We start from the raw sequence: 21,150 nt of genomic DNA, 5'->3' as shown, positions 1-21,150 counted from the left end.
CTAGGACCCGAGGTGAGCGAGCGAGGGAGGGGCTCTGGTGGCGGCTTCGAAGTGTGGCTGTGGTCTTGGCGGTGGATGGTGGGATGGTTGGCCGTGATGATCCTAGAAATTTACCCGATTCGGTGCGAGTGTCGACCTGTTACATAGGGGAAGCGACTAACAAAGTAAGAAAAATTACAAAGTTACAATTGCTCAAATTTTCGCAGCCTAGATTACACCCAAAATAAACTCACTAGTGTAATCTCACAATTTCTCACGAAAAACTAGACCCGTCAAACGGGTGAGTCGGATCAAATTTGGGTCGGTCATAACCGATCAGGCCAAATTGATTTATATAACCCGTTTATAACCCATTTATTGTCATGCAAATTTTTCGACCCATGTACGATCCAACTCATATTGCTAAAATATTGCCATATCTAATTCAATTCATGAGAACTTGTTTCTTGTAAAAATTTATATTGCTAAAACATGATAGACAATTTTTATAACTTTATTTTCTTCATTTTCTTTTTTCCTTTTCCTCCTTTACTTCTAAGTTCGGCGGGGGCCGCCCAACCCTCACTGACAACAAGTAAGGACCACAGAGCCCACGCTAGTGACGACGTCGCGGTCCTCACTCAGTGGCAAGGGTCGACAGCCATCGCCTATGACCCACGAAGGTCGGTCAGCAACCTTGGCTGGATTTTGCAAAAGAAAAGAAAATAAAATAAAACAAAAAATTATAAAAATCACTCATTTATTATTACTTACTTAAGATAGTTAGGTAACTCATTTATGACCTATTTAAGACCCATTAAGTTGTTAAATAACCTATTTATGACACACTTACTCTTATTTTTAACCCACAATTCAAAATTTTATAACACACCCATTAAATATGGAAGTAAATATAAGTTCTAGACTCGTTTTGTCATCTCTATAGAAAATTCACTCACAAACTCATAAAGAGAAATCCCTAATACTCCTCTTTTTAGCTCTAATATGTAACTTGTGAAAGTCGGTCAAAATAAGTTTCAACTTCCATGTTTTCGAGGCAGGTGCGACGCCTAGTTAGCCCCGCAGAATGGGCCAGGTGCTCGGAACATGTGCAAATCGTGTTTGCCTTTCTGGGCAGGTGGTCTAACTCCCGGCGAAGTTGGCCCAAGTGCCCAGAGGGGCTGGCCGTGCCGCTGGCCGCGAACTGGCCGGGCTATCGGCCTATGCCGCAGCTGCAACCCGCTGGGCGTGAACAAACTGGATGCACAGGCCTTTGGCCCTGGCTCTAGATTGGCCGTTCCTTTGCGCCCTGAACTCGTCTAAGACTCTAAACACGTCTCAGACTTTCCGGGCTTAATTCAAGCTCTAAAATTGACAACAATTTTGAGTCACAAATTCAAGGGTGATTTATGTCTCGAGTTTCAGTTTGAGTTCGAAACAGACATGGATCCGAGCCGAAGCGGAGTGTGTGGACACCCCGGTACCAAACTATGTCCTTATGTTGAAGACGTGAGATAGAGTCTAGACCCCCGGGAGATATACATAATGTTGGACAACTGAAGCGGGAGTCCAATATTCGAAATATAAGGGGACATGTTAATCCCCGGTGATCTTAGTAGCCAGTATATATTTTTTTTTTCGGGATAGTAACACAAATGATGCTTGAGATCTAATATCCAATGTGGTCTTTAAACTTTTAATTTGTTCGATATGGTCCCTATACTTTTCGTAATGTTCAATGTACTATCTGAGCTATATCAAAATATTCAATGTAGTTTTTCCATTAATTTAAAGTCAAGACAACATTGAATATTTTCATGTAGCCCAGAGACTGAGTTAAACATATATCAAAAGTTCAAGAATTAAATTGAACAAATTAAAAATTCAGAAATCATATTACACATTAGGCCAAAGTTCAGAGACCATTATATGTTTGCTCCTCCACCACGCATATGAAAGTTCTACTTTCAACCAGATATCCACTGATTTCAATCCTCATCCTGCCGCTCAAAGAGCTCATTTTTTACCATAAAACTACTGCAAGCCCCTTCTGTCCATCCTGTCCTGATCATTTCCAAAGTCTTGCAAGTTTTCCCATCACGTTTCTTGTGATCGATGAGCAACCGCTATATTCGGTTATCAGTTATTGGCAAAAGAACCAAATTAATGCAGAGGAGAGCACATCACAGCCAGCAAGCCAGAGGAAGAATTAGTAGCAGGCTATCAAACTGAATATTCGGATATCAAATCTGGGGTCATTTCACGTTGCTTCCTGACAATACAAGAAAGGCGACAGATGCCATTGACATTTTGCCCCGTAACATTCTTTCAGACTGCAACAGGTTTTCCCAGATAGCTCGCTCCGATGCCAGGTAAAAATGAAACACGAAAAGGACTCCAGAAGATATTTTCTCGATTACTTTCCAAATACCAAGTACACTGCCAGTAAATCAAGCGATAGCAGATGATGGAAACTCAAGACAGATTTACCGAAACCTTTTCTAGAATTCTCTCGAAAATCATCGTGTTCTTATGCCTGGTTGGTTAAGATCAATGGAAGCAGAAACGCTTAAACACGAAATAAAAATGCTTTTGCACAAATTTTCACACAGTATTTACACAAAAGAAAGAGTTACACCTGGACTGAGCTACGATGGTCCTCTCCCACTTTTTTGCCTCTTTTCTTCAAGCCCAGCTGCTTCATTCAACATGTCCACAGCATCCTTGTGCATGTCCAGCTTGGCAAGAGCGACTGATTGCATGTAAAATGCTGTAGGCCATTCTGGATATATCAATTGAGCTTGCATTGCATCTCGAAGGGCAGCATCTGGTTGATCACACAGGAGGTAGCATAAACTCCGCCTCGCAAATACAGTTGGAGAGAGCATTGTCCCCACATCTATAAACTGCATTAACCCAAAAAAAAAAAAAACGGCAAAGAACAAATGGAATTGGAACGCAGAATTTAAGATTTATCTGGACCTCTCCATTCAGCAGAAATATAATAAAAATGTACTTTGAGAACTTACTAGGAGATATTATATCTAGAGTTATGTTCTTTACTCAAAACTCAGGAGGGGGAAAAAACAAAGAACAGGGAATAACTAGGAAAAGAGAAAATCAAAGTTAAAAATGACTGACGAAGCTAATCAATTGCCCCAATCAAAAGTTAAGAGCAACCCATGAACAGCTATACTTCACATGTGCTCGCTAAAAACCCACTTTTTTCTCATCGTTGATCGATTACCAGTGAGAAAAGAGTGAAAGGGTTCTCAACCGGGATCTAACTAGGAACATAAAACAATTTTGTGTATAACAACTTACCAATGGACCAAATCTATACCAAACAGATTGTGGCACAGCATGGAGTGGACTAGCTGAACAAGAGACAATATTTAACATTCAAGCATTATCTATCGACATTCAATCAATACAAATTATGCCTGATTGAGATGAAGATCATAGTCAAAGCATCTCGATTTTCCATGTGATTACTTCAGAAGAAAATATACTTTCTTTTCAATTCAGATGTGTGATGGAGTTCACCTGAGAGTAACAGTCAATGGCAGTCTTGAAATCTTTGTCACGGAAGGCGTAGTCTCCACGCTTCCTTGCTTCCAGCATATCTTTCATCTGTTGTGTCCACTCTTGGAAGGACAACTGACCAAATCAAGAATAACTATTAGCACATAACTCTAAAAAAGGTAAAAAATTGCCTTTTGCAGAAGCGAAGTACCTCATTGGTTCCTTCATCATCTCTGTAGTGTGCGGTGACCAAAATCCCATGGATTGCTGTGAGATCCATCCTTGAGCAGGCCTCTCCCATTCGTGAAAGACGGGCCTTTAGTGCTTGTGGTATATCCTCCTGCTTGGGAATTCCAAGCATGACATGCGATGGAACCTGCAAATTTAGTATTTTAGTTCATGCCATGGGATTCATGAAACAATTTGCAACTCTAGGATTTGTCGCTGAAAGGATTGAAATAGAAGAAAATCCACCAGCACCAAAAGTGAAGGAAAAACTCCAATAAAGCTTAAATCAGCTTCAACTGTTCAATGGTCAAGTTGTCAAAGAACATGGCTTATTGTCGCATGTTAACTTTGAATTTTCTTAGTAGCATAATAAGTACCCAGGTATGACAGCGGCATTTCACAGAGATGAATTTGATAAATCATTGCAATGCGGCTGGAACAGTACATCCAAACGAAAATCACTATTCTTCATCATGAACATAATAATAACAAGGCACTTCAATAAAACCAATACCTCATGTTGTCTAATGCATTCCCTTTCGCTACATGTATTTGAGCATATGCCCTTCATGTCTAAATAAAATCGGAGAAACTTTTGGCACAGCAATTTGCATTTAATCATACAAGGGAAGCATTCAAGTAAGGATCTAAATGGGAAAAAAATTGGAGAAGCCATACTTAACATTTCCCTAATTGGAGGCATCTATTTAAACAGATAATTTAGCTTAATTAGTCATACTTTTGTAACATAGCAAGAATGCAACACAAAACAAGAACAGCAGTAGGAACAGGGATACGTAGAAGAGATGCTCACATCTGATTTGGTTTGTAAAGGAACAAGCGTTGCAACAATGTCCTTTATATTAGGCCTCTCTCTTGGTTCATGTTGCAAACACCGAGAGGCAAGATTAACCACCATCGTAGCTTCTTCCATTGAAAACTTACCCTCCAAATGCGAATCCATCAATGGAATGTTGTTTTTCCCTCGTATCATGTCAAGAGCCTATGAGATGCAGATATACAAGAGTGACAAAACAACTGAAATCATCAATATCGGTGAGAACTTTTCTATTGGTAAGTCATTATAAAACAAACTAAAATTATAGCATACACCATATGCTTAGCAAGAATATATAACAAAACAATTTGCTTTACTAAGGATGTCTAGTTGGGTTGGCAACCCAATCCATGTGGTTCGCTTTTTAACGACTCAAACAAAGTGATTGATCTTCTGTAGCAAAAAAATAAACTCTGCTCCTTCGTCTAGGTTTTTTCCATTTACTATCCAAGTCCTAGCACTCAAATTTAACTGTTTCTCTGGAAACCAAACTCAAAGGTCTATCCATCACATAGGGCATTAGAAAGGAGAATGGTCTGATTTAAACATACAGCGGAATACATAAATTACTTGTGTCTGTATGTAATCTTAACCACAACAATATTTGACCAATACAAAGAGTCTTATCTCACTTACATGACTCGGAGGGATGTGCTTCCCGCTTAGCAAATCGAGAAGGATGGTGCCAAAGCTGTAAATCACACTTTCAGGGGTGACCCTTCCTGTCATGTACAAATAAAGGCAGACACAGACAATAAGATTGAAGCACAAAAGAAAAGATGAAGAAGTCCTTCAAAGACAGATGTTTTACTGCAGAGCAGTATCTTAATTTATTAAGATCTCACAAGTCTCTTAGTTTCTAGCTTTCCATCCTCGATCTGCCAATTGAGACCAAGCATAACAAAGATGACAATTCTTATAAAGTTCCATACATCTCACTATTAAGGTTCACACGTCTGTCACCAAATATCGTCTTCATAATGTTGCCATTTTATCAGCCTAGGTACCTCGTGTAGACTCTATATGTATAAATGCTAAACAGGTGCTATAAGCTTGAAAAGGAAAAGAAGTTCATCAAGCGTAAATTATGTGCAAGTATTTGATTACATTCCTTTTATATTCAAACCAAATTTTTTGCTAGTGGTAATATGGGCGAGTATTTACATTTTCACTGATTAGACACCTAAGTTGTTCTGTTCAGAAACTCCTGACCCATCTTAACTTCCAAGCTTTTAATGGTCTTGACGTTAAATGATGTTTAAAGTTAACCTTCACCACTGATAAAAGGATTACAATCTGCATCTTCAAGCTAGAAGGTAAGAAAAATCCAGAAATGGTTATAAAACCCTTTTTATCATCCCAATTTGAAAAGCCAATATAACCTGAAAAGAACTTCACCATGCATATCTAGGTTTTGACAAGGTACTTTTATTCTTCGAATCATGAAGGAAAATAAATTCATACTGACAGACACTAGCGCCACTATTATGATAGTGAAGGAGATCCTCTGCCCTAAATATCAATTGGTCCGGATGATATATGCCTTCAGATATTTGATAAGATGCAGTCAGTCTAGGGACCAAATTGTAGAATGGTTGAAAGAATAGAATGCTAATCGAGAGAGGGAATATGAGAGACTGAAAATAGGGAGCCTTCTTATAGAGGCAACAACTTGAATAGTACTTTCCATACAACCCATAGTAACATTCTCAGGCTATACCAAACAAATTTCCGTCTTCCCAGATGTTATTGGCTCAGGAAAACAGATGCCAGTGCCACAAAAATGAAGAATAAGCTCAAAGTGGTAGCTGAATACAACACCACAATATGTTAAGAAAGAGAGCAGAATTGAATTCTATGCAAAAGCAGGACATATGGCAAATAAGAAATCCACCATAGGAACAAGCAAACTTTTGATTCCTTTATAAAAAGGAGACAGCCTACCATTCTTCATATACTCAGGAGGCGTATAGGCCAGATTTGTGCTGTAGCTTTTCCCATCTCGACTATTCTTCATCAAGCCAAAGCATGAAAGGCGGGGATCACCATTCTGTTCAATCCATAGTTGCATTAAACAACACTCTAATGATTGTGATGTAGTTAAGATCTAGGCCACAATGTAACGACAAATTAGAGAAAGGATCACCTCATCAAACAGAACCCTATAGGCATTGAGATCATGGTACAAGGGATGGCCTTCATTACTGCAGTAATCTAAGGCTTCTGCAATGTAGAGAGCAACTCGTAGACGCATTGCCCATTCAATTGTTTGGTTTTCCCCTGTCAAGAATATTCAAAACACAGCACTCTAAGTTACACAGAGACTCCTAAATGGCCATAGTAGATAAAGAAAAATCTTGGAAGAGGTGACTCCCATACTTCAGGGAAGTGTATACTGCTAGAGCAAGTAACTCTTAGCTGGCCACTGGCCAGGGTAAGTATAACTGATAATACAGAATATCCTCCATGAGTGTTGTTACAGTTCTGATTGGAGCAATATGTGAGAGGTTTCTATTTCCACCTTTAGGTCAAACACAAATGATACAGTATGTGAACTTTCTAGCAAACCATTGAGAGGATCGAGCTTCCTCCTTGGATGCGGCTATGGTCTTGGCACACCATAGAAATCTTGTGTGGAGTGCATTTCATCTTGTCACTTTGCTTCAAGCAAATGGACCAATGTTCTGGTTTCAGGGAAGATTTCTACATAGCTAATCCAGTGCAAAGGAAAATGGTGCCAAGAGCAAGATTAAACCAGGCATTTCATGTTTTAGCCAATGATTGAGCTTATAAAGAGCAATGTAACTAATTGCACGCTCTCTTCATCAACTTCACAAATTAAGCTGAAACACGTTAGAATCAGTCAAAATCACAGACAATGGCTCTGACCATGTTCTCCTCAATAGACACAGAGAACCATAGAGACTCTAGAATAAAATACCAGCTTTAAATGTGTCTCAGATGCAGTATACAGATGCAGTGTACAGTTTAAGATGCTGCACAGCAAAAGGAAGCTCTTAGAAGCTGCTAATTTAGCTTTCAGGCGATGCAGTGGCTTAGGCATCCTCAATTGGCAAGCTAGAGCTGAAGATGTATCGAATGTTAAACGGGAGTAGAAGCGAAATTACCAACTTACAATGAAACAAGTGCTTTGCAAGAGTATCATTCGGCATATACTCCGCAACCAGAAGCCTCTCATCGCCATCGCAGCAATATCCAATCAAGTTGGCTAATCTCCTATGCCTCAACTTCCCAACACTCTGTGCCTCCTCCTAAAAACAATACCACAAGCCCCATAATTTGCACCCACTTCAGTACCACCCAAGAAGAGCTAAAACACAAACAGTCAAACCCGACCAACACCACCAAATTAAAACACAAGAAGTAAAGCAAGATCCGATTTTGAGCTCCGAAACACTGCGTACCACGAACGGCTTCGGGTCGGGCCACGCCAATTTCGTGAACTTCTTGACGGCGATCCACGCGCCGCTCTTGAGGCGGCCCTTGTAGACGAGGTTGGGGGCCTTGTCACCGCTCTCGGAGACGATGAAGTCGGAGCCGAAGCCGCCGGTGGCGGACTTCAGGTCCGAGAAGGAGAACTCGGAGAAGGGCGAAAGGGCTCCGCCGGGCGCCGGGGAGGCCCCCCCGCCGCCCTGCTGCAGCTGGCGGTTGTGGGCGGCGAAGCGGTGCTGCTGCTGTTGCTGCTGCTGAGCTGGGTGGTCCTTCTCCGGGTGGGTCTCTCTGAGGAGGGAGGATTCGCAGCAGCCCATGATTGTGTACCCTTTGTGCCCGTGAACTAAAAAGCTGTGTCGCCGGAGAGATTGAGGGCTCTCATGGAGGAGAGAGAGAGAGAGAGAGAAAGCTGTTTTCTTGATTATAGCTTGATGGGAAGATGGGGGGTTCTTTCTTCAGGTACCAGCGAACCGATTTAACTGTTGACCTTTCTACTTCTGTACCACTTTCCACTACTCTCTCCGCCCACTGCTTAACCATCTCCCCTTTTGACTTCTCTCTCTAAACTGTGCTAGATTCTTTGGAGAACTAAACTATCTGTGATTATTCATTGATCTCGTTCTCATCACAACCACCTGTTTTTTTTATTATTACCACCATGAGTGTGAAACTGGGCTGTCGTGAATGAATTGAAAACGATGAGAAGAATCTTCTGTCAGCAAACAGAGAGAGAGAAATGAGCGTCGGCGGCGATCTGTTCTGATCCAAACTGCTACGAAATGGGGTCTTGAATAACAGTTAGTCCACTCCACGCCAAACATGACCCGAAAGTTCGAATTTGACGAACCCCGTCACCGGCTATGATCTCATCAAGATACAAATAGCCCAAAAAAGAAAAAAAACAATTTACATTAGATATGTCATAACTAGATAACACAACAAGAATTATTTAAAGCTCGTACGGTATTTATCCACAAGGCCAACCCGGCTGACAAGAGTTGGCTGCTAACCGGACAATCAGGGGGGTTTGACTCCTGGTGGAATCCATGGTTGCCTAACCCAAGACCCTGTCTTGTTACCTTTGACTTTGAAACCTATTGAGAGAGCTTTTTTTCGTGTAAAGAATAAACCGATTCGACAAAGCAAGCATCTTTTGGGTTAAATAAAAGAAAGCAAACATCAACAAGTCCAATTTCCACCAAAATTTGTTTGACATTAGTGCGAAAATTCGAAAAGAGGTTATTTGGGCTTTGTGGATGTATGTGATGCTTTTCTAATCTTTCTTTTGCGGGTCGGTACGCCAACTTGCCCTACATAAAATACGTAAGAACATGACGGAACATAATCATCCACCATTTAGCCAACCAAAATTGTGAAATGTTGAAAAACTGGGTCAGGGTATTTTTCGCAACGCGAGCTTCACAAAATCAATTTCTTTTAACTGCTCTCCTCGGGTCAACTGGGTTCGAATAGATTTGTCCGGACCTGATATGAATTTATGTAGCATGCCCTAAACTAGTCAAAGCACCAAGTATGCAATCACACCCCATTGCTGTGGCTAGATTTTTCTTGGATATCCATACAAATTGGAGAAGAACAATCATGGAAAACTGGTGGGAGATGCAGAGGAGATGCTCCTATTTTAGGCAAGGAGAGAGGGAGTGGAAGGGGTAAACCTGTTGCTTGATTTCTAGGCTGTACTTTGGATATTATATTGAACTTTGGATGGAATTTGATTGGAAGCGTATATTCTCTGGCAACAAATAGGTGTGGCCTATGTATTTTCCTTGTTTGTAGCAGACCTAGCATCACACGCCACTTGTTGTCACAGGTCAATATTTGTAGTATGGATAGAATTGAATTGATAGAGAAGTCGTCGCAATCATGTAGGGTAGGCGTGAATGAGCTTTCGAAGTATGGTGCCCCAGCTAAAGCCTGAATTAAGAAAAAGTTACGCTATGACATGATTTTATATGTTCACATGTATGTAAGGATCCACGTATTGGGGGCGTGACGATAAAGTCACGTGTCAGAGTTTATTACATACAATTTATATAGTCATAATGACTAAGGGTGTCAATGGGTCGAATCGAATATTCATGATACCCAACCCGAAACACTATAGAAATGTGCTTGACGCAAGCTCTTTCGGTGTTCGTTTGTAAAACAAACAAATAAGGCATTTTCTTTATATCACAAAGGATGGACGAGAGAGTGCAAGACATTTTAAATATGAGAAGGCTATTGTAGTCTTTCAAATGAAGAAATGAGTGGGTGGGCTAGATTTCACCGTACCCACGCGTGTGAGTGCGAGAATAATTGTGCAATTATTAAGTGCACTTAGCACCTTGTGTGCCGCGAACGGAAATATGCCTTAATCAACTATATTTTTTATTTATTTCGAAATCAATTATTTTATAATTATATTTCATTATTATTTTTTATTGTGACTGTTCGGACATGAACGATTGAGTCCGAACGATGCTTATCACACATGAAAGGTTATGTCCGAATAGCGGTTATCATACCCGAATGATCATGTCCGAATTGCAATTTTTCGGACATGAATAGGTGTGATTTTTCAGAGAGTAGATGCGCTTTTTTGGACATGAATAGGTGCGGTCTTATATGGGCAGTTCGGACACCAAGAGGCATATTTCTATTAGCATTATCTAATGGACAATTCTGTTCATTTTCGGAAGTTACTTTGATTTTTTCGTTTTCCTTCAAAAGAGAGACAACCACATTTCCATTGTTTTGTAAAGAGTTTTAAGGGATTTACTGGAATTGCTATGTAGTGTTCTCACCGTGACTTTATTATATCCTGAAGGGAATTTGCCAAAAACCTATAGCAACTCCATGGGGTAAATTGATCTTAAAAGAGAGTGATTACACGCCTCAAAGTTCGACTACATTATTACTCCAATTCTTCCAATATTTTTCCAACAATTTTTAGGATGAATTTCGCGCAACAATGGAGTTGGAAACTATCAAAGTGACGATTCGGAATATGGTCAAGTTGGATCGATTCGATGGCAACAACTTCGCTCATTGGAAGGACAAAGTCATATTTCTGCTTACAATTTTGAAGATATCATATATACTCGACCCGAATTTGGCGCCTATTGAAGATCCTATTTCTACTACTGAAGAAGAAGAACCAAATGCCAAAGAAATTGAGAGAGTGAACAAGGCAAAGAAGAAACGTGAAGAAGACGAACTACTCTATCACGGGCACATTCCGAATACGTTGTTCAATCGATCGCATGACTTGTTCACGGAAATGAAGTCAGCTAGGGAAATCTAGAATGCAGTCAAATTCAAGTACAGAGCATAGGAACAAGGTACTAATAAATATCTGATTGCTAAATAGTTTGATTTTAAATTCATTGATACTAAAACCCTTTTAGAGCAAGTCCATGAACTACAAGTTCCAGTGAACAAAATTCGTGCTCTCAAAATCAATATACCAGAAGCATTTCAAGTTGGAGCAAATATTGCTAAATTGCCTTCAAGTTGGAAGGACTATGGGAAAAGGCTTATCCACAAGACAAAGGACATAACTTTAGTTCAACTCTATAAACATCTTCGCATTGAGGAAGAGTCACGCTTGCATGAAAATTTTGGTTTATATGAGACTAAAGTGAATGTCATGACAGGTAATAGATGTTAGTCCAAAAATCACCTGAACTTGAAATGTAAAAGAGAGCAGAATTTTAAAAAGACACAAAAGAAAAAGAAAGGAGGTTGTTTCGTTTGCGGCAAAGTGAGGCATTTTGCAAGGGACTGTAGGCACTGCAAGAACAACACTTCTAAGGAGAAGAATACACCAATGCCAATTGTGAAGGCAGATACCTATGCTGTTGAAGAAAACGATGTGGCCATGGTTACACATAAGCTTTCAAACTTGAAAATTTCTGAGAAAATTAATTGTATTGTGGCCACGATTACTGAAATTATTGGTACTTCTATCCAATCGGGTTGGTGGTTGGATTCTCGAGAATAGTCCACTTGTGCAAGGATAAATCCGTGATCAAGAACTTCCAAGAGGTTGTTGACATTAACTTTCGAGAGGTCCAAATGGCAAACAATAGTATTGCAAAAATCAAAGGCTAAGGCTCCGTGGAGCTAGACTTCACTTTGGGAAAAAAGATTACCATTCTAAATGCATTGTATATACCCGAGCTTATGAAGAATTTAATTTCTGTCGATTTGTTATGTAAAAGGGGGTTCAGGTACCGTTAGAATTTGATAAGGTTATCCTGTCGAAGAATGAAACATTTGTGGGAAAGGATTATGCCAATGAGGGCATGAATCAACTAAGTATCAATAACAAGATTGAATCTTCTATTTATACTGTTGACTCTTCATTTTTATGGCATAGCATATTAGTGCATTTAAATTTTTGCTATATAGAGAATACAAAAACAATTAGAATTAATCAATTTTAATGGCAAATTAGATAAATGTGAAATTTGTGCTAAGTTTAAATTAACGAAGAGCCATTTTCCAAGTACAAAAAGGAACTCTAATTTATTAGATTTGGTGCATAGCGATATATGCGAATTCAATGGAATGTTAACTCGTGGTGTTAAAAGATATTTTAATTACCTTTGTGAATGATTGCAGTATGTATTTGTATGTTTATCTCCTAAAATAGAAAGATGAAGCGTTTACCATGTTTAAAAAATATAAGAGTAAAGTAGAAAATCAATTGGAAAGCAAAATTAAAGTTCTACGTTCGGATAGAGGTGGTGAATATTTCTTAACACAAAAACATGGTATCATTCATCAAACTTCAGCACCATACACTCCACAGTAGAATGGTTTGGCTGAAAGGAAAAATAGATATCTTGAAGAAATAGTTAATTTTATGCTTTCTAATTCAAAGCTACCATTTAATTTATGGGATGAAGCATTACTTACTGCATGTCATATTCATAACAAAATACCATCCAAGAAGAATAACGTAAGTCCATATGAATTGTGGAAATGTAGAAAGCCAAACTTATCATATCTTAAAGTGTGTGGTGTTTGGCTTATTATAGAATACTGGACCTTAAAAGAACAAAGCTTGGTCCTAAAGCTATTAAAAGTGTTTTCCTTGGATACGCTGAAAATAGTAAAGCTTATAGGCTTATTGATTTAGAGTCAAATGTCATAGTGAAATCAAGAGATTGAATTCTTTGAGAATAACTGTTCTACGGACTTTGAAATTATTGAAAATAATAATTCAAGACCTATAGAAATACAAGTAGATTCTCATGAGAAGGAAACAGAGGATTTGAAAAATATGATTGAACCAAGGAGAAGCACTAGATTGAGAAAATTGAAAGATTTAGGTCCTAACTTTGTTACTTATGTTTTCCTTGTTGAAGGAGACAGAGATAATAGCGTGGTAAATAAATACCCCTTATTATTATTAAACTTAAAAGATGATCCTGAAAGCTTAGATGAAGCAATGTCTTTTAGAGATATTTATTTTTGGAAAGAAGCGATAAATGACGAAATTGATTCGATTATGTCTAATAATACTTGGGTATTAGCTGATTTACCAAAAGAATCGACTCCTATTGGGTGTAAATGTGTTTTAACAAGAAAGTATAATTCTAACGATACTATCCAAGCTTTTAAGGCTAGGTTATAGGCCAAATGATTTAGGCAAAATGAATGAATAGATTATTTTGTCACGTATGCTCCTGTAGCACATATAACATCTATTTGAATTCTATTTTCCTTAGCACCCATTTATGATCTTTACGTTCATCAAATGGATGTAAAAACTACTTTCTTAAATAGAGATTTTAAATGAGGAAATTTACATGGAACAACCAAAGGGCTTTGTACTCCTGGGAATGAAGAGGAAGTGTGTACATTGATTAAATCTCTTTATGGACTTAAGCAAACTCCAAAGCAGTGGTATGAGAAATTTAATTTAGTCATGTTGTCCAATGATTTCAAACATAATAGTGCTGATAAGTGTATTTACTCTAAGTTCACTAAAGACTATGGGGTCTTGGTTTGCTTATACATTGATGATATGCTTATTTTTTAAATCAATATGATAGGAGTCAATGAGACTAAAAAGTATCTAACTTCAAATTTTAAAATGCAAGATTTGGGGGAAGCAGATACTATATTAGTCATCAAAATTAAAAAGCATAGTGGGGGTTACTCTTTGAGCCAAGGAGATTACATTGTAAAAATGTTAAATAAATTCCAACATCTTGGTTACAAAGTGTCGAGCACTCCATTTGATCCTAATGTGAAGTTAAATTATAACTTTAGTAGGGCGGTAGCACAACTTGAATGTACGAATTCTATAGGGTCTTTAGTGTATGTGATGCATTGTACTAGACCTGATATTGCATTTTTCATGTGTAAGTGAGTAGATACACTAGAAATCCAAGTATAGAACATTGGAATATTATTACCAGAATTTTTTGCTATCTTAAGAGAAAAAAAATTTAGGACTTGTTCTATAATAATTATCCGGCTGTACTAGATATATACTAATGCTAGTTGGATTACAAGCGTATGAGATAAATGTTCCACCTTTGGATGGATTTTCACATTAGGAGGATGTACAATATCTTGGGCGAGCAAGAAACAAACTTACATATCTCATTCAACGATGGAATCAGAATTAGTTGTTTTAGCAACGAATGGGAAAGAGGCCGAGTGGATTAGGAATTTGTTATTGGATATCAAATTGTGGCCTAGTCCTATGCCTCCTATTTATATTCATTATGATAGTCAAGCTACTTTACGAGAGCCTATAATAACACCTATAATAGTAAGCCTAGGCATATTAGTCTCATATTAGCCTAAGACATGAGTACGTAAGACAATTGATTCAAGATGGTATCATTACAATTGTCTATGTAAGGCCAAGTAAGAATCAAATGACCCTTTCACAAAGGCACTACTAAGAGAGGTAGAAATGATGAGCTCAAAAGAAATGGGGTTGAAACCATTTAATTAAAATCACTAGTAATGGTAATCGATCAAATACTAGTATATCACTAGTTATATGGTTTAATGGGTAATAACAAGTTATTAAAAGTGATTACATGATACTGACATTAGCCCCGACATAAGAAATTAGTATAGTCTGTGACATTTTTAGAGGCTGAATTATATTTTTAATGAAGTATAATACATTAATGTATCATGTTTAAAAGTAACAGAAACACATGAAAGATACTTTACCTATATGAGCTTAGAAGTGGTGCCACTTCTTACAAAAGTTATGGTTACATTCTAGAAAACTCATGAAAAGGTACAAGCATAAGGCCATAATAGTGCTAAGTAAATTATTAACTTCTTGTTGAAATAAGAGGTTAGTATCCGTGCAGTATATCCGGTTATATTACTAAAAATAACAAGTTTAAAGCCAGCGGCTACTTGTGACTTTGATAGAGCTTTGAGATATTTGCATTAAATGAAGGTTTAACTCAAAAGAGACCTTCATATATGTATATTGATCTCATGGAATTTTGGTTGTATCTTTTTTTAAATTAAAAAATTTATTATTAGAAAACATTTGTTTTACAAACAAAGTGGGAGATTGTTAGTGTTTGTTTGTAAAACAAACAAACAAAGTATTTTCCTTGTCCAACATAGGATGGATGAGAGAGTGCAAGACACTTTAAATATGAGAATGCTATTTTACTCTTTCAAATGGAGAAATGGGTGGGCGGGCTAGACCTCACCATACCCACGTGCGGGTGCGTGATTATTAGGCGCACTTAGCACCTTGCACCCCGTTGACAAAAACAATACTTAATCAACAATATTTTTTTATTTATTTTGAAATCAATTGTTTTATAATTATATTTAATTATTATTTTTTATTGTGACTATTCGGACATGAATGGTTGTGTCCGAACAGTGGTTATCACACATAAAAGGCTATGTCCGAATGGCGGTTATTACACATGAACGGTCATGTCCGAATTGCAATTTTTCGGACATGAATAGGTGCAATTTTTCGGATATGAATAGGTGCATCCGTATATAGGCAGCTTAGACACCGAGGGGTGTATTGTATTAGCATTATATAATGGACAGTTCTGTCCATTTTCGGAAGTTACTTTCATTTTTTCGTTTTCCTTCAAAAGAGAAATAGCCATCTTTTCATTGTTTCGCAGAGAATTTTATAATATTTGTTGAAATTACTATCAAGTATTCTCACCACGACTTTGTTGTATCCTCAAGGGAATTTGCCGTAAAGCTATAGCAACTTCATGGGGTAAATTGATCTTAAAAGAGAGTGATTACATGCCTTAAAGTTCGACTACATTGTTACTCCATTTCTTTCAATGTTTTGATGACAAGCCCTACTTGAAACACTAAAGAAATATTACCCAACCTCATCTGCGCAAAAACAAGATGGAAAATATCACATGAATTTAGTTGTTGGATGGCATATGAGGATAACTTACCTTGCCGCTCGCCGGAGAAACTTAAAAATAAGGTTTGAAAATTAAAGTACATAATATTGAGTGATGTAGTTTGTGAATCTGGAAATGAAAATAAGGAATTATTTAACAGTAGCTAAAGCTTGAATTTAGAGAAAGTTAGGTTACATACACACATATGTGTGTGTAATATACACATACATACATACTTACCGATGTATTGGATGTGCGATGATAAAATTATGTATGGATTAATGTCACAAAAAATCTCAAATCGGTACACATGTGACAAATTTATCCTAAACAATTTTTTTTTACCATAAAAAACTCCAAACTGATACACTTATAACAAATTTACCCCAAATTGGCATACATGTGATAAATTTATCCTCATTTAGTTTTTCTTAAATTTAAGCGTCAAATTGCTGAGTTTGAATGGCACGTAGCAATTCACAAGTGTACTATTTTGGGGTGTTTATCCTCTGCTTGTCACAAGTATATCAATTTTGAATTTTTCATGGGTGTACCAGCTTGAAATTTTTCATGATATTAACCCATCACGTATTAGAGTTCACGTATAATTTGTTTTGTTCAAATTGAGCACTTCAACTTTTGAACTGTTCTTTAATGTCAGGCTTTCTTTAAGTATGTGGAGAAAAATTGTTGATGTGAAGCTAACCCATCGACGAATTGTTAAATGTACTGATGTGGACACTAACGGGGAACATCCAAGTTGGCAAACGAAACCGTGGCGGAGTGCCCACGTGTCTTCCTCTTGCGTGTCACCCTCGCACTAACACATGCGCCATCCCTCCCTCCGCTGAATAGCCACGCCGCCCGATGGACAGCCGTCCTCGCCACGCCACCTCTGCCAACGACCACACTGCCATCGTCCGCCGCCTCTTCAACACCGCTATCATTGCCACCGGTTGCCGGCCACGCACGACTCCATCTCCACCACCACCAACCAACCATTCAGGCAACCATCATCGCTATCAAATTCTAAATTCGATATCTTTGGATTTGATTAATTTATCCAAATTTAATATCTTGAGACTCTTGATTGATAAATAAGTACTTGGGATGGCTTCACTATCAAGCTACGGTGATGACAAGAATTGTGAGCTCAACCTGATTTATCCTTTAACAGTAGTATCATATTGACATATACAATGAGAATTTAAGTATCTGATTGAATAGAAAACATTCAGATACTTCGAGGAGAAATCTCAGTTACTTGGCGATGTGATTACCCCATTTATTTAATTAGCGCCACATTTGTGCGTGGGCTTTCTTATACATTGTAGAGCAATTGATCTTTGATCACACAACTAATGATTTGAGAAAAATTTCATAGACAATGAAAAGATCTCTTGTTTACTCATTTTTATAAGAGATACAAGCGATAATTTTTTAGGAAAGTGTTTTCCAAATCATCCATTTTTAGCCAAACAAACAAACGAAGCATTATTTTCCAAAAATAAAAAAGAGCCTTCTTTTGTGGAGTCCGGGTACAACCGGACCAAAAAAAAAAAAAATCCAGTTCTTGGACTTCTCTTAATGTGTTTTTAATCTCCTTGGAATAATTGAAGTAGAACCATTTTTAGTTCACTTGAATAAATAAAATCCGATCAATTATTGCAAGGAATGGATGAACAATGTATTAGGTAGGATAAAAGTTTATTATTATCATCATCTATTCTTGCAATAATTGACTGGCATTTATGTCATTTACGTAGGATGCAAGTTTATTATTATCTATAGTTGCAATAATTGATTGGTATTTATACAACTTATGGAGGATACAAGTTCATTATATTCTATACCATTATATAAAGCGAAGGGGGTCTCAATCTTTTTCTTCCCAAAACGTCGTTGATTTTGACTCGATGGGCACATGCGTAAGTCGATGATTCCATATCGTATCTCACGCGCTTTAATAATAATATTAGAATGTTTTCTATCCAACAACAATATTCTTAGAAAAAAAATTGAATTTCGAAATATTTATATGTTTCCGTTTATTTTGCGAAAACTTGAAAAATATTTTCCTAAAAATGACCGTTTGTATCGCTTGATATAAAAATTAACGAACGAAAAATAATGTTCACCGTCAATAAAAAATGTTAGTACAAATTGTTCTCGATAATAAAAACATTTTTCAAGCGATACAAACGATCATTTTCAAAAAGATATATTCTAAATCATTTATTTTTACAAAACGAATGGAGCTTCAGAATCTATTCTCAAGCTCAAAGTGCCCAACCTTGATTATGCTTTCACCCTCTCGCCTCTCTGAGAGTCCCCTCCCTCCCTCTCTCTCTCTCTCTCAAAGTACAGAACTCCATCTCCGCCATAATCGCTCTTCAATCAGACTTGTAGCTCCTGCAGTAGGGTATTTCATCGGCTTCAGATAGTCGGGTTTCTATATCCGTGCCCTAAATTATAGGGTAAAAATATATATAACAGCAAATAAGTGGGCAAAGCCTGAGTGGGCTCGGGCCCTGCTGGTCATTCTGTGGGTTGGCATGGCCCCAAAGCACAAGCCTTGAATCTCAGGCCTTGACAACCTTACATAGGGTCAATAACTGATGCACCCCATGCCGGGCCCTATCCAAGTGCTCAACTTTATTGCCTGTTTTGAAATGATTTATCTCTTTTTTATATGAATTGAAGATAAAAAAGAAAAAAAAAAAGAAACAAAGCTTGGTATCTTAGAACCATCAAATAAAAAATAAAACGAAGCTTGGTATCGTCACTTTCTGTTTTTAGCATTTTCTTTTTCGGTGATGTCTTGAGAAGAAATGGTTTTGTCTTCAAACAATAGATGTGAATTATGACAACGTTGGTGAAGCAACTATTTATGAAAAAAAAAAGAAGTGACGTGTAGAGCTAACTCGGGCGATTAACTGTGGGTTGGGTTATTCCAAGTCGATCGACAAATCGGACTGAGAAATGATTGAATACCCTGTTTTTAGGGTGGGCAACGGTCTTATGTTTCTGGATTGGATCCATACCTTGATTTTGGAAAAATTACTAAAAAAATCCTAAATCTATTACAATTGTGCCGGTGCAGTCATAAACCTTTTTTTTTTTAAGCCAATGCAGTCCTATATTTTGCACCAATTGCCAATAGTTCATGTTGGGGATGTGTTATATACATTGAAAATTCTTACTCAGGACAAATCGAGTGGGACTAAATATAAATAGTCCATGATATATTCAACTTTTTTAGTTATGACATAAGATATATTTCATAAGCGTAAAGTGTCTTCGTATGTAAGGCGAACGAATCGATGATATTTGATCCGTTGAATGAAAGTTATTATTTTCAAGTGATACTTCCTAGGGGTGAGCAAAAAAATCATGATCCATCCAAACTCGACCGGACCGTACCCAACCGGTTGATTTCGGATGTAATCGGTAGGTATCGGTTCGATTCCTGGTTCCAATTTTCTAGAATCGGTGGGTAGCGGTTCGGTTCCTGGTTTCGGATGGGAACCATCCAACTGGCCCAACCGGATTGATCCTTTACATGATACAAATGTATATTCTTTTAAGGAAAATGAGTGTATGATGCTTCATCACCACCAACTTCAGCGCAAGAAAATTACTTGTTGGAGGCTGCAATTTCTTCCACGGAAAATGGGTGTATGATGATTCATAGACTCTCTATGGCTCCTCAAGCTCTCCCTTCATAGATCCACAATTTGACTGCATCAAGTACCATAACCGGCGAATCGCAAAAATTTGGAGGGATTTCGCCGTGGAATTTATTTAGAGACCCGGAGAATCTGTATAAGCTCTTGATTAGACCAAGTCCCATAGGAACTTACCAGAGAAGCTGTTGTTATCAATCTGAACTTGTTCCAACTATGTAGCCATCGACACGGAATCTGGTCTATCTCGAGAAAACCTGTTGTTTTCAGCCCTTGCCACTTTAATCTTAGGCAATGACCATAACCCACTGGGAAACTTACCGGAAAAATCATTGCTCTGAATTCGGAACTTCTCTAGATTCAAGCACTCGTGGATGGACTCAGGCACCGACCCATTAAGCAAATTTGTATGGACACGAGTTCTATAAGACCTTTCGCGCTGCAGATACCGTCAGGAAATGACCCCGCAAGCCTATTTGGGAGACATCAAAAGAAACCAGGTTCTTGAGTGAAGCCACGACTGTCTGAGAAATCTCACCAGTGAGAGGTTATTCTGAGAAAGGCCCAAAATAGCCAAACTCTGCAGCCTCGCAAAGGAATCTGGTATCCCACCATGAAAGCCAGGGGAGGCCTGATAAACAGTACCTCAAATACAGATGCCAAAGTCCCAAGTTGAGCCCTCCTCCTTCAACCGCTAGGGACTGGTTCCCTTTTCTTTTTTAATTGATATTAGTGCTCGGTAAGACCGTAATCGGGAACCAATCGGGAACCGGACCGGACCGGTGGTTCGGTTCTTGGATGGATCCATGGAACGAGCGGGTGGTTCATGGTTCATGGTTCATATTTTGCGGAACTGGTCTTTAGCAGGCGGTTCTCGGTTCTAGGGTGGGAACCACCCATCCTGGAACCGATCACCCATAATACTTCCTTCCCTCTGATAAACTCTCATGCTTATTGTCATTCTTTACACGAACCATATTTTCATATAAGTCAGATGCGCAAGAGTAGAGGGGCAGATTTAGTAAACATATGATTTCAATCAATC

General features: G+C 38.1%; 1 protein-coding gene across 1 annotated transcript; it reads right to left on the bottom strand.

Annotated features, from left to right (window-relative positions):
* Positions 1-2,464: 2,464 nt before the first annotated feature.
* Positions 2,465-8,734, bottom strand: LOC115730139 (serine/threonine-protein kinase BSK1-like). Its single transcript, XM_030660732.2, has 9 exons — positions 7,996-8,734; positions 7,707-7,842; positions 6,717-6,850; positions 6,515-6,620; positions 5,207-5,292; positions 4,547-4,735; positions 3,716-3,880; positions 3,526-3,639; positions 2,465-2,885 (listed from the first exon to the last, which is right to left on the bottom strand). Exons 1-9 carry the CDS (start codon positions 8,338-8,340, stop codon positions 2,628-2,630), a joined length of 1,533 nt encoding a protein of 510 aa, XP_030516592.1. The 5' UTR covers positions 8,341-8,734; the 3' UTR covers positions 2,465-2,627.
* Between the last annotated feature and the right edge of the window lie 12,416 nt (positions 8,735-21,150).

The sequence above is a fragment of the Rhodamnia argentea genome, chromosome 5 (genome assembly GCF_020921035.1).
Source record: "Rhodamnia argentea isolate NSW1041297 chromosome 5, ASM2092103v1, whole genome shotgun sequence".
Classification (NCBI taxonomy): domain Eukaryota; kingdom Viridiplantae; phylum Streptophyta; class Magnoliopsida; order Myrtales; family Myrtaceae; genus Rhodamnia; species Rhodamnia argentea.
Note: the sequence above shows the minus strand (reverse complement) of the source record. Positions and strands in the feature narration are given on the sequence as shown.